General features: G+C 34.4%; 1 protein-coding gene across 1 annotated transcript in view; it reads left to right on the forward strand.

Annotated features, from left to right (window-relative positions):
* LOC127518905 (anosmin-1) overlaps window positions 1–14,152 on the forward strand; it is a 63,101-nt gene that overhangs the window by 40,318 nt on the left and 8,631 nt on the right. Inside the window, exons 7-11 of the mRNA XM_051906139.1 lie at window positions 2,667–2,872; window positions 5,065–5,210; window positions 6,167–6,174; window positions 7,526–7,669; window positions 12,368–12,456. Coding sequence (XP_051762099.1) covers window positions 2,667–2,872; window positions 5,065–5,210; window positions 6,167–6,174; window positions 7,526–7,669; window positions 12,368–12,456 — 593 coding nt within the window. The remainder of the gene's footprint in view (window positions 1–2,666; window positions 2,873–5,064; window positions 5,211–6,166; window positions 6,175–7,525; window positions 7,670–12,367; window positions 12,457–14,152) is intronic.

Here is a 14,152-nt window from a genome sequence, read left to right on the forward strand (position 1 = left end):
TTTTTATTTGTTTGCTTGGGAGTTAAAATTCACTTCTCCCGTAATTCTTGGAAAAATGTATTTTACATTCAAAATCAGTTCATAAATGCAGTTTATTAGACGAGTGAAAATACTGCCTTGTAAAAATACCTCATAAAAGACTTTATTAAAAGAATTTTTTACACAGAAATGAAAATTCTGTCCCTCATATTGTTGCAAACCTGTATGATGTTATTTTTTTCTCTGCAACACAAAAGGAAGCGCTTTTCTGTTCGATAACAGAGTACAGGGTTTAGAGGGAGTAAATAATGACCAGTGTTATTTTAGCATCATTAATGTACTATTATAGTTTTATATTTTTGTATATATATTCTATATTATATATATATAACTTATTAATATATTTTGAATTAAATACAGTGAAATGTGAACTGAACACTTTCTTGCAGCTCTGATGTTTTGTAATGTATTTGTTTTCATTCTTGTAAACATTTATTTTGCAAATTGCAGCTCCGTGACTTTATTTATGTTAATTCTGCTGTTATTTCTCATATTGCAGGGTAATTTCTTGTTATTTAGACATCATCTGGTGCCCGCGGCCTCACAGGATCATAATCTTGTTTATTCCACCTCTGTAATTATGACTTTCAAACTCATAAGTAGCGACTTCCCAGCAGGATTTGAGGGCCTCGTCCTCTTATATATAACCTCTTCAATTAGTGCTCTGTACTCACATCAGTGATGATTTACTATTCAATCAGCGAGTACTGTGGAATTAATGAGTTATTCGAACCACATTCAGTCAAATCAGCTGATTTTTGTGCTTACATCCCTTGCATGTTATAAAGCAATTAGCAGAAACTTTAGTAGAAACGTATGCGTGTCGGCTCTGGACGAGCGTCTGGTGTTCAGGTGCAGACGGGCCTCAGTAACAGGATCCGACGGGCTCTAGATTGGGTCATTTCTCCATTAAAATCCCATTTGCCTGACTTTACTTCCTCTACACAGGATGACATCACATCCTTTAGATGTGCTGCTTGCAGTGGACGACACCTCCGGCATCAGACAACATGCCGCTTTTATTTATTTTTAAATTTGTGTTGAGACAGAGAGTGACAAAGATAAATGCACCGCTTCAAATATACAAATGTATAATTATAATATTGAATAGAATTATATAATTAATTAAAATAAAATATTAAACAGCCAAATTATTTCATTATCACAAAGACAAAAATATATAATATAATTTATTATTTTTTTTAAATATAAATATATATATATATATATATATATATATGAACATTTTCTCAATTTACCTGTAGTGTTGTTATTATTAACTAAAAGTAGAACTATTAAAAATATTTTTCGTTATTTAAAATAAATCTGAAATAAAATATAAATATTAGATGGAAAAGTGTACAGTTTATTAAATATTAAATAAAAAAATAAAAATAAAATATAAAACGGCCAAATTATTTAATTATCACAAAGACAAAAAAATATATAATTTAATTTATATATAAAATGTATATATTTTAAATATAAAAAAATATATATTTGTTTATAAAATATAAAAATAAATAAAACGTACCATTTCGTGACTGGTAAATTTTCACAATTCATCTGCAGTGTTATTATTGTTAACTAATACTACAACTATTAAAAATTATTATTAAAAATTAAAAATTTTGTTAATTTAAATAAAGCTGAAATAAAATATAAATATTAGATAAAAAACTTAAACTTTATTAAATATTAAATAAAAAATATATATTAAACAGCCAATTAATTCCATTATCACAAAGACAAAAATATATATATTTAAAAAAAAAAAAAAATGTCATTAATTGAAAGCTGAAATAAAATACAAATATTAGATTAGATAAAAAAAAAAAAAACTAAAAGTCCTAAAACTGAAATAAAAATAAATGAAAGCTAAATAGACATATTTAAATAATTAAAAAAAGCACATAACATAATTAATAAAATTTAACTGAAAATATAAAAATAAAAGCTAAAATATTAACAAGCTTCAAAATATAAATATTCTCAATTCAACTGCAGTGTTATTATTGTTAACTAATACTAGAACTATTAAAAATGATTTTTGTTCATTTAAATAAAGCTGAAATAAAATATAAATATTAGTTAAAAAAAAAAAAAAAAAATATTAAACAGCCAAATAATTCCATTATCACAAAGACAAAAGTATATTACTATTATTAATTGAAAACTGAAATAAAATACAAATATTAGATTTTAAAAAAACTAAAAGTCCAAAAACTGAAATAAAAATAAATGGAAGCTAAATAGAAATATTTGATTAAATAAAAAAAAAAAACTAATAAAAAAAGCACATAACACAATTAATAAAATATAACCGAAAATATAAAAATAAAAGCTAAAATATTAATAAATTCAATAATAGTATTTAAATAATGCTAAAATGATACTGTTCACTCAGATATGAGATCTGTAAATATTATAAAAGTGGGTTTGATCAGTTGTTTTCATTAGGATATTCTGTCAGGTGTTTGTTCACATTAAAAAATAACATTTTGTTCTTATGTTATTGCAAAACCTGTATGGCTTTATTTCTTCTGTACATTTTAATGAACATCTCGGCCACTATATCTGTGTTGAGTTCATGACAGCAGATTTCTGAGCTGTTTCTCTGTGTTCAGACCCGTCTCCTCCTCCAACCCCGTCTGCACTGAGAGCCACAAACATCACGGTGGGTCAGGACGGTCTGCTGACGGTCCGTCTCAACTGGACCCTTCCGGCAGAGTCCGACGTCCCTGTCCACCACTTCAAAGTCTTCTGGATCTGGAGTGTCCCGGGAAAATCACTGGTGCCTTCCAGGAGAAAGAGGAGAAAGACCACCGACGGGGTAATTGATGCTTTCTTCCCTCGCCGTCTGTGAACTCAGAGATAAACACAGAGAGACGAGGCTTTCACTGTGTAAACCTCTGAAATCTTTCATTTGTTAAACACACACAGCAGGCCTTTATTACAGATGAGTTGATCTCTAGAGTTCTTCTACAGAATCGTACGATCACACGAGAAGTCAGAAGGTGCTTGAAGAGCTGTAGTGACTCTGAACATCAATCTATAATAATGAATATATAGTTTATTTCAAATTCAACAATCAACAGCTGTAAACACAAACAGAACAGCCGTCTACATACGTCGAGAACAGACAAAGAACTGAACGAAACACAGAGCTTAAATACAAACTCAAACCAGCAAGCAAACGAGCAGCAGGTGTGACTGATCATCACAAATCAGAGCAAAGAAACTCCCAGAAAACCACTAGAAACGAAGGAAACAGACAAAACCCAGCCAAACACAGATAACTTTAACAATATATATATTCTGACATAATTACCTTTATTTGGATTTCCATTCAGATTATCTGTCATCTTATTTATATAATCTTATTTATTTATTAGCATTAAATGTGCTGTATTTAATTTCAGTAATATTTATTCAACTATTTATTTTATTTCAATAATATTTATTCTTTAATAAGCTGTATTTTGTATTTATGCATACTTATGCATATATATTGTATATTTTATTAACAATTATGTATTTAATAATTTATTTAAATATTTCAACATTTATTTAATTATTTAATTTGTCCCTCCATATATGTATGGTATAATATATATATAATATAATAATATGGTATATAGTATAATAATAATAATGTAATAATAATTATATTATCATTATTATTATTATTATTAATATATTATATATATTATATATATATATATATATATATATATATATATATATAATTTTTTTTTTTTTTTCTTCCAGACACAATTACTTGCTTTTATTCGGTTTTGCATTTGGATAAATATTGGATATATAAATATATAAATATCGTCGTGTTTTATTTGTATTTCCCATTTACATTCCATTATAAAAATATATATTTAAGAGTATTTTTAGACATAATTACTTGCATAATTACTTAAAATACTTTATATATAAATGTCAAATATATTATATATAATGTATGTGAGTGATATGTGTTATATATAAAATGTAGTATGTCAAATATATTATGAAATATATGTTAGATGTTATATATAAAATATCAAATGTATATATCAGATATATATTAAACATGTCAAATGAATTATAATTATATATTAATATATGGTATAATAATAATATAATAAATTATTATTACACTATTATATATATATATATATATATATATATATTTCATACATAATTTTTTATTTTCATACAGAATGACTTGCTTTTATTTGGTTTTGCATTTGGATATATATTCAGACATTATTGAACACAAAATCATTGTGATTTGTAGATTGTACACCCAAAAATTTCTCTGTATTTTTGTATTTCCCATTTATTTCCTTTGCTGATCCTCTTAGTTTTCTAATCATATCCACATGATTTTCTCTATGTTCACATAGCTAGTGCCACAAAATTCACCAAGTTTCGTACTATTCTGATAAGGTAGAAAAGAAAAGTTGAGTGACACCCGAGGGTTTGAATAAGAGCGCAGACGCTGCTGGAAGCCTGTAGATCTGACCTGATGACATGCTGAAGTGATGCGGTTGATCTGCTGACAGTGACTCTTGCTACTGGAGCTCCTGCAGTCTCCAAACAAACCCTCCGGAGAATGTGCTCATAATCTCAGACACACGATCTGTCTGTTGACACGCAGACCGCTGGTTCCTGCTTCAGCACCTCAGGGTTTGGTTAGTGACCCGCTGGTGCTGGAATGCCCAAACTAACCGTCAATACCTAAATCCAATCAAGCACACGCTGATAGAGGAATGCCGTGGCCAGGTGAGAAGTGGAAACTCTCATCGTGTCCCACATGTGTTCCTAATATAAGTTTGGAGATTATTTTGGCGTTTAGTGGTCAGTCTGAGGTCTGAACGTTCTTCCATGATGAAGTCTTCATGTCAGAAACACACCAAATACTCTTAAGAGCAATTTGTTATATATTTAACGTCACCTGCTAAATGTCAAATATATTATGTATGAAATATATGTCAGATATGTTATATATTAAACGTCGTTGTGTTTCAGGCCCAGAGCTCTGTAGATCTGGAAGGTCTTCTGTCCAACTGCAGCTACACCGTGGAGGTTCAGGCCGTCACATACTGGGGTCAAGTGCGGCTGAAGAGCGCCAAAGCCTCGATCCTCCTCGACTACTCAACAGAACAACCAGACGAGTATGACAGAGCCGACCTACATCTGCTCCACTTCTGCTCTTACAAATGATCTCATATTAGCACTGGGTGATAAAACTAAAAAACTGATCAAATTAAGAACGTTTTTCATTTTCTTATGTAATAAATTTATTTTACATATTTTAATTATTACATTTTTTTTATTAATTATTTAATTTATATATTTAAAAATATTTTTTTTTTTTTTTTTTACTTTTTATTTTTTAATTATTAATTTAATCATTTCATTTTTATTTTTATTTAATAATTTTATTTATTTTATTTATATAAATCCTAAAAAATAAATATGAATATAGTATAATAGTAATAATAATATATATATATATATATATATATATACATGTATTTACTTTTTACTTTTTATATATTTAATTTAAAATATTTCAATTATTAATTATTTAATCATTTCATTTTTATCTTTTATTTATTTAATAATAAAAAAAATATATATATATATATATATATATATATATAACATAATTAGGGATAAATTTGAGCATTCTGGGAAATAAGTGTTCTTCCACCATAAAATGTCAATTTTTTAAATGTATATATTAAAAACATTAATTATGTTTCTGAAAATACTCCATGTGTTGTGTGAATGATAACATGTTTTATTTATTTAATAATTTTAGTTGTTATACGGACCATGGTGGAAGAACACTTTTATGTTAATGTATATTTATATAAATCCTAAAAAATAAAATATGAATACATAATAGTAATACACACTATATTGCCAAAAGTTTTGAGGATGCCTGCCTTTACGTGCACATGAACTTTAATGACATCCCATTCCTAATCCATAGGGTTTAATATGGAGTTGGCCCACCCTTTGCAGCTATAACAGCTTCAGCTCTTCTGGGAAGGCTTTCCACAAGGTTTAGGAGTGTGTTTATGGGAATTTTTGACCATTCTTCTAGAAGCGCATTTGTGAGGTCAGGCAGTGATGTTGGCGAGAAGGCCTGGCTCACAGTCCCCGCTCTAATTCACCCCAAAGGTGTTCTATCGGGTTGAGGTCAGGAGGTCAAACTCGCTCATCCATGTCTTTATGGACCTTGCTTTGTGCACTGGTGCGCAGTCATGTTGGAACAAGAAGGGGTCATCCCCAAACTGTTCCCACAAAGTTAAGAGCATGAAATTGTCCAAAATGTCTTGGTATGCTGAAGCATTAAGAGTTCCTTTCACTGGAACTAAGGGTCCAAGCCCAACCCCTGAAAAACAACCCCACAATCCCCCTTCCACCAAACTTTACACTTGGCACAATGCAGTCAGGCAAGTACCGTTCTCCTGAGTCTTGGATTGCCAGACAGAGAAGCGTGATTGGTCACTCCAGAGAACACATCTCCACTGCTCTAGAGTCCAGTGGCGGCGTGCTTCACACCACTGCATCCGACGCTTTGCATTGCACTTGGTGATGTAAGGCTTGGATGCAGCTGCTCGGACATGGAAACCCATTCCATGAAGCTCTCTACACACTGTTCTTGAGCTAATCTGAAGGCCACAGGAAGTTTGGAGGTCTCTATCTATTGACTCTGCAGAAAGTTGGCGACTTCTGCTCACTTCGCTGACCCCGCTCTGTGATTTTACGTGGCCTACCACTTCGTGGCTGAGCTCCTGAGAGCGACCCATTCTTTCACAAATGTTTGTAGAATCAGTCTGCATGCCTAGTGCTGGATTTTATACACCTGTGGCCATGAAAGTGATTGAAACACCTGAATTCAGTGATTTGGAGGGGTGTCCCAATACTTTTGGCAATATAGTGTAGATAGATATATATAGTAAAAATCACGTTCAAATAGTCAAGATTTGTCTTTAACTAAATGAACCCAAGGACTAATCATATTTAATCACTTTCATATACTTGCACCAATATAACAGTTCATACGAATCGATTTATTGAATCAGAGTTATGAATTGATTCATTGAACTGATTCACAGAAATTAATCAAACTTATCAGCTCTAAGTTATGGATATTAGAATAAGTCTAGAAGTTTAGAATATGAATGTTATTGATTTTGTGTTCAGAGATTTTTAATGAAGTTGTAAATAAAACGAAGATTATTGGAGCATGTTTTACAAGAAAGTACTATTTCAGTTTTTCTACTTTCGCGTTTAATTCAGCGTGTCATTTGCCGTTTCTCTGTATTTCTTTGTGAAATTTACTAGCAATTTCTAAGTGAAATTTTATTAAAGTAAAAGTAGAACTCGACTAGATGCAGGAAAATCAGCTGTTTCATTGATTGTTGACCTCTTGAGTAAAGTATGAGATTTGATCTGTTTAATGTTGATTCAGAGGCCGTTTCTAAGGCGAGGAAAGTGGCGGTTCCTGCTCTGGGATCAGTGTCGGTGAAAAGACCCTCGAGCGCTCTGGAAGTCGGCACACCGTATTACCAGGACGGACAACTGCAGGTGCGCATCTACTGGAAGAAGAGAGCAGGTACGACACACACACACACACACACGTCACACTGAACATCTGTGTCTGCAGCTGCTTCCTTTTATCCAAAGAATTCAGTTAGTCAAGTATAGAATAATGGGGCTTTCTTCCTTCAGTATAAACTTGACAGTGAAGTTGGCAGTATATTTAATATGAGGATGTGCCACACTGGAGCCTTTATGTAAACATGCGTCACATGCAGCATTCGTCCAATCAGTGACACTGACACTGCAAATATGCAAATAAGAAGGGTTTAGGAATGTCCCGTGTATTTCATGTTGCTGTGAGCCGAGTTTAATTCCCGCTGCGGTGCTGAAATCCCGAAGCCGGCGGGTAGACGCGCAGCTTTGCATCAGAGGAAATATTAAACCCTGCGCTCCTGTCAGGCTCTATTAGGTGGTCTGTGTTACGTTACTAATATATGTCATCGCCCGAGCCAGACTGAAGTTCAGGAACGAGCGTGATGGAGTGTCCCTCCGTTCCACGCTAATGAAGGAAATTCCTTCTGGTCCAGAGCCGTTAGCACAGCCCGACTGATTGTGACCACTTCCTCAAGCTGCGACGCTGTACCGAAGGACGACAAACTCGCCGCGTTTGAGGGTTTTTGTGCTGGCTGTGTTAATGAGATTCCTTCGCTTCTGCCGTGTTTCTGCTGACTCGTTCTGTGGCTCAGCGTTTTTATTCTGCCAGCCTCAAAGTGTCAGGTCAACCTGAACTAATCTCACTTCTGCTTTCTAACTTCTGAAGAACATTTCATCCTAAAATCACTCTCTCTCTCTCTCAAGTAATTCCAGATAGAGACCAGGTGCAGATCTACACGATTCAGTTAGCTGGAGGTGTTTAACAGCAAGATGCAGGATGACAAAATAACTTGAAACTAGAAAGATGTAGAATTATTTCTTTATTATTTCATTTATTTTCATTTTTTTATTTAGTCTATTGAAATGACTACTTGATAGAGCTGAACATTTCATACCACAAACTAGAAAATTTAGAATACTTTAATTTATTATTTATTTATATATATTTTTTTTAATTAAGTCTAATTTAGAAATTGATAAAACAGCAAGATTACAAGATTTCATAGCACAAATATTAAATTATATTTTTAATTTAGTCTGATTTAGAAAAATAACTAGTAGATAAATATCTTAATTTTTATAGCACAAACTACATATTATTATTTATTATTTAATTTTTAATTTAGTCAATTTAAATAAAGACTAATTGATAAAACAGTGAGATGCAGGATGAAAAATATCTTAAACTTTTTACAGCAAAACTACAAAATTTAGAATAATTTAATTTATTATTTATTTAATTATTAGTTAAATTTTTATTCAAATTTATTAAAAAAATGACTTGATAAAACAGTGAGAAAAATATCTCCAACTTTATAGCACAAACTTGAAAATGTAAAATAATTTAATTTATTATTTAATTTTTAATTAAGTCAATTTAAAAAAAAACTACAAAATTTAGAATAATGTAATTTATTTTTTATTTAATTATTAGTTAAATTTTTATTCAAATTTATTAAAAAAATGACTTGATAAAACAGTGAGAAAAATATCTCCAACTTTATAGCACAAACTTGAAAATGTAAAATAATTTAATTTATTATTTAATTTTTAATTAAGTCAATTTAAAAAAAAACTACAAAATTTAGAATAATGTAATTTATTTTTTATTCAATTTTTTAATTTAGTATTTAAAAAAAATTGATAAAACAGCATGGATGAAAAATATCTTAAACTTTTTATAGCAAAAAACTGCAAAATTTAGAATAAATTAATATATCATTTATTTAACTATTAGTTACTTTTTTAGTCAAATTTAGAAAAAAATGACTTGTTGATAAAATATCTTTTATAGCACAAACTTAACAATTTAATTTATTATTATTTAATGTTTAATTTAAATGTCCAGTTGATAAAATAGTGAGATGCAGGATTAAGAAATTATAGCAAAATACTACAAAATTTAGATTAATATAATTCATTTATTATTACTTATTTATTTTTAAATTTTTAATTTAGTCAAATTTAGAAAAATTACTAATTGATAAAACAGTGAGATGCAGGATGAAAAATATCTTAATTTTTATAGGAAAAAACTACAGAATTTAGAATAATTAAATGTATTTATTTATTATTTCATTTTTAATTAGTCAAATTTTGAAAAATCACAAATTGATCAAAAAACAGTGCGAATATTTTTTATACTTTTTATAGCAAAAATAATTACATTTATTATTATTTATTTATTTCAATTTTAATTTAGTCCAATTTTACAACATTATTAGTTGATAAAACATCAAGATGCAGGATGAACAAACGTCTTGAACATTTTATAGCAAAAAAAACTACATTTAGAATAATTGAACGACCAGTAACAGCGAGATGCATATATACAGTACTAACTAGATGTACCGGATCCCATTTTTACTTTTAAACCAACCACCGAACCACATGCACAGGATTGTGGGATACAGACGACAGGTAGACAGGATGTTGTACAAGCGTTGTATTCGGCCGTTCCTCTGTCCACAGCGTGCGAAGGAGTGTTTGCAGGTTTCAGGCGCAGCACTTGTTTATTCTACCCAGTATTTTTTCCTCCTTCTCCAGCTGCGGTTCCTTTTTTCTGCTTCCAGAAATGTTCCGCGCTTCACGTCGGCTCCTTCAAAGGGTCTTTTATCTCCCGACCGCAGTCGAGTCCCTCTGCAGAGGCCGAGCCAGTGTAACTCAATTATTAATCTGAAATGTATCATTTCACGTCCAAACGGCGCAGCTTGATGAATAATAAACTGGAGGCGTTGCGTAAACACTGCTGATTAGCGCAGCGAGCCTCTGCTGGAGGAACACAATCAGCCGAGGCCGTCCTGCTGCTCTCTTAATGACCGACTCGCAGGTACTCGTGATGATGAACGCCTGATGTAGACTTGAGGAACAGTTCAGCCAGAACATAAAATACTCTCGTGTTGTTCATGTTTTTACATGCTACAACACTTCAGTGATTTTAGTGCTCTTTTTTGACTGCTGTTTTGTAATCCCTGTCGTTGGATTAGTCATGTGACTCGTTCGTCTGGTGATCGCTCAGAAGTGTTCACTGAAGTCTCCACGTGTCATTTATTCATATATTGAACGCGTTACACTTTATTCTGATGGTCCACTGTAGACATTCTACTGACTATAAATAACTACATGTCAGCTGACTCTCATTAGAGGATCAGTAGACTGTTATTAGCAGAATCAGTTGACATGCACTTACAGACTTACGTGTAGCAGATATTAAACACTAATTCTCCAATGACTGCTAGCTGACATGCTGTAGAATGTCCAAAGTGGACTATATGTGTGTGTGGTTGTGTGTGTGTCTGTGTATGTGTGTGACAGGGTGTGTGTGGCAGAGAGAGAGAGAGAGAGAGAGAGTGTGTGTGTTAGTGAGAGTGTGTTTGTGTGTGTGTTTGTGAGTGTTTGTGAGTGTTTGTGAGTGTGTGTGAGTTTGTGAGTGTTGTGTGTGTGTGTTTGTGAGTGTTTGTGAGTGTGTGTGAGTTTGTGAGTGTTGTGAGTGTGTGTGTGAGTTTGTGAGTGTTGTGTGTGTGTGTGTGTGTGTGTGTGTGTTTGTGAGTGTGTGTGAGTGTGTGTGAGTGTTTGTGAGTGTGTGTGAGTTTGTGAGTGTTGTGTGTGTGTGTGTTTGTGAGTGTTTGTGAGTGTGTGTGAGTTTGTGAGTGTTGTGAGTGTGTGTGTGAGTGTGTGTGAGTGTTTGTGAGTGTGTGTGAGTTTGTGAGTGTTGTGTGTGTGTGTGTGTGTGTGTTTGTGAGTGTGTGTGAGTGTGTGTGAGTGTTTGTGAGTGTGTGTGAGTTTGTGAGTGTTGTGTGTGTGTGTGTGTGTGTGTGTGTGTGTAAGTGTTTGTGAGTATTGTGTGTGTGTGTGTGTGTGTGTGTGTGAGAGAGAGTTTGAATGTGTGTGTGTGAATTTGTGAGTGTTGTGTGTGTGTTTGTGAGTGTTGTGTGTGTGTTTGTGAGTGTTGTGTGTGTGTGTGTGTGTGTGAGAGAGTTTGAATGTGTGTGTGTGAATTTGTGAGTGTTGTGTGTGAGTTTGTGAGTGTTGTGTGTGTATTTGCGCGCATTTGTGTGTGCGTGTGTCTGTGTGAGTGTGTCTCTGAGTGATGTGTGTGTTTGTGAGTGTGTGTGAGTTTGTGAGTGTTGTGTGTGTGTGTGAGTTTGTGAGTGTTGAGTGTGTGTGTGTGTGTGTGTGTGAGTTTGAATGTGTGTGTGTGTGTGTGTGTGAGTGTGTGTGTGTTGTGTGTGTGAGTTTGTGAGTGTTGTGTGTGTGTGTATTTGTGAGTGTGTGTGTGAGTTTATGAGTGTTGTGTGTGTGTGTGCGCATTTGTGTGTGCGTGTGAGTGTCTGTGTGAGTGTGTGTCTGAGTGATGTGTGTGCGTGTGTGTGTGTGTGTGTATGGTCTCTGTGTTGTATTCTGTGTGTGTATGTGTGTATTTGTGAGTGTGTGTCTTTGTGTGAATGTGTGTGTATGCTGTGTTGTATTGTGTGTGTGTCTGTGTGTGCGTGTGCGTTTTTGTGATTTATGAGGACGTGTGTGTGTGTGTGTGTGTGTGTGTGTGTATGCTGTGTTGTATTCAGTGTGTGTGTGTGTGTGTGTGAGATCTGTAACTCATGTTGGTGTTTATCTCCAGACGCTCTGGTGAACCGTTATCATGTTCAGTGGATGCCTGAATACTGCAGCTACAACCAAACCAGATCGCCGGAGAAATCCGTAACTCAGGTGTGTGTGTGATCTCCATCTTTCCTGCACGAAACACTAAATCTCCATTGTGTTCATGTGTATTTATGATCCACAACAGCATCAGCCAAGAGTTTCTGAACAAGCCTCCTGCTCTCCATAAACGCAGCCTCTTAGGGGACCAGAGACTCATTTCTCTTCATTATTGGAAGCAAATTAGCGAGTGTTGTTTCAGATGATGTGGTCAAAATGTGGTCCAGTGCCTAATAAAACACATGTATTAAAATGACATTTCCAGGAAGTAGGATTGAATCCATCAAACCCCCCTCCGGCCCCACCGGAGCCTTAACCTGCGGCCCGAGGCCTGTTTCAGCTCGACTCCTACAGATCGCCGCATTCTTGACTGCGTCTCGCTGCTTTGCTTTCACTAGATGGCCGGGAATCAGGCGGTTTAAAAGCGTCACGCCACATTGTGAAACTAAACTACATTTATTCCTTTTACAAAGAAAATGTGATTGTTTTCCTGTGCAAATGAGTGTTATGCTTGCTAGGTGAAAATGTGTTACTACTACAAAGCTAGAGTTTTCTGGGTGGTTTCCAGGATGTTGCTATGAGGTTACTAAAGTGTTTTGGGTGGTCGCTAAGGTGTTGCTGTGCAGTTAGGTTCTAAGGTCTTCTGGGTGGTCACCAGGACTGTCCTGTGGGGTTACTGAGGTGTTCTAGTTGGGTGCTAGGGTGTTGCTATGCAGCTTCTAAGGTGTTCTGGGTAGTTACCAGGACGTTGCTATGGGGTTTCTAAGGTGTTCTGGTGGTTGCTAGGATGTTGCTATACAGTTTTTAATTTGTTCTGGGTGGTTGCCAGGACATTAAGGTTTTGTTATGCCGTTTCTGTGGTATTCTAGATGATTGCCATGACATTGCTGTGGGGTTGCTAAGGAGTTTTAGGTGGTTGCTAGGGTGTTGCTATGCTATTTCTAAGGTTTTCTGTGTGATTGCCTGGACGTTGCTATGGGGATGCTATAGAGTTCTAGGTGGTTGCTAGGTGTTGCTATGTAGTTAGGTTCTAAGGTGTTCTAGGTGGTTGCCAGGACTGTCCTATGGGGTTGCTGAGGTGTTCTAGTTGGGTGCTAGGGTGTTGCTATGCAGCTTCTAAGGTGTTCTGGGTAGTTACCAGGATGTTGCTATAGGGGTTTCTAAGGTGTTCTGGTGGTTGCTAGGATGTTGCTATACAGTTTCTAATTTGTTCTGGGTGGTTGCCAGGATGTTGCTATAGGGGTTTCTAAGGTGTTCTGGTGGTTGCTAGGATGTTGCTATACAGTTTCTAATTTGTTCTGGGTGGTTGCCAGGACATTAAGGTTTTGTTATGCTGTTTCTGTGGTATTCTAGATGATTGCCATTACATTGCTGTGGGGTTGCTAAGGAGTTTTAGGTGGTTGCTAGGCTGTTGCTGTGCAGTTTCTAAGGCATTCTGGGTGGTTTCCAAGATGTTGCTCTGGGATTGCTAAGGTGTTGTAGCTGGCTGCTAGGGTGTTGCTATGCTATTTCTAAGGTTTTCTGTGTGATTGCCTGGACGTTGCCATGGGGATGCTATAGAGTTCTAAGTGGTTGCTAGGTGTTGCTATGCAGTTAGGTTCTAAGGTGTTCTAGGTGTTTGCCAGGACTGTCCTATGGGGTTGCTGAGGTGATTTAGGTGGTTGCTAGGGTGTTGCTATGCAGTTTCTAAGGTGTTCTGGGTGGT

This window comes from Ctenopharyngodon idella, chromosome 9, assembly GCF_019924925.1.
Source record: "Ctenopharyngodon idella isolate HZGC_01 chromosome 9, HZGC01, whole genome shotgun sequence".
NCBI classification, from domain to species: Eukaryota; Metazoa; Chordata; class Actinopteri; order Cypriniformes; family Xenocyprididae; genus Ctenopharyngodon; species Ctenopharyngodon idella.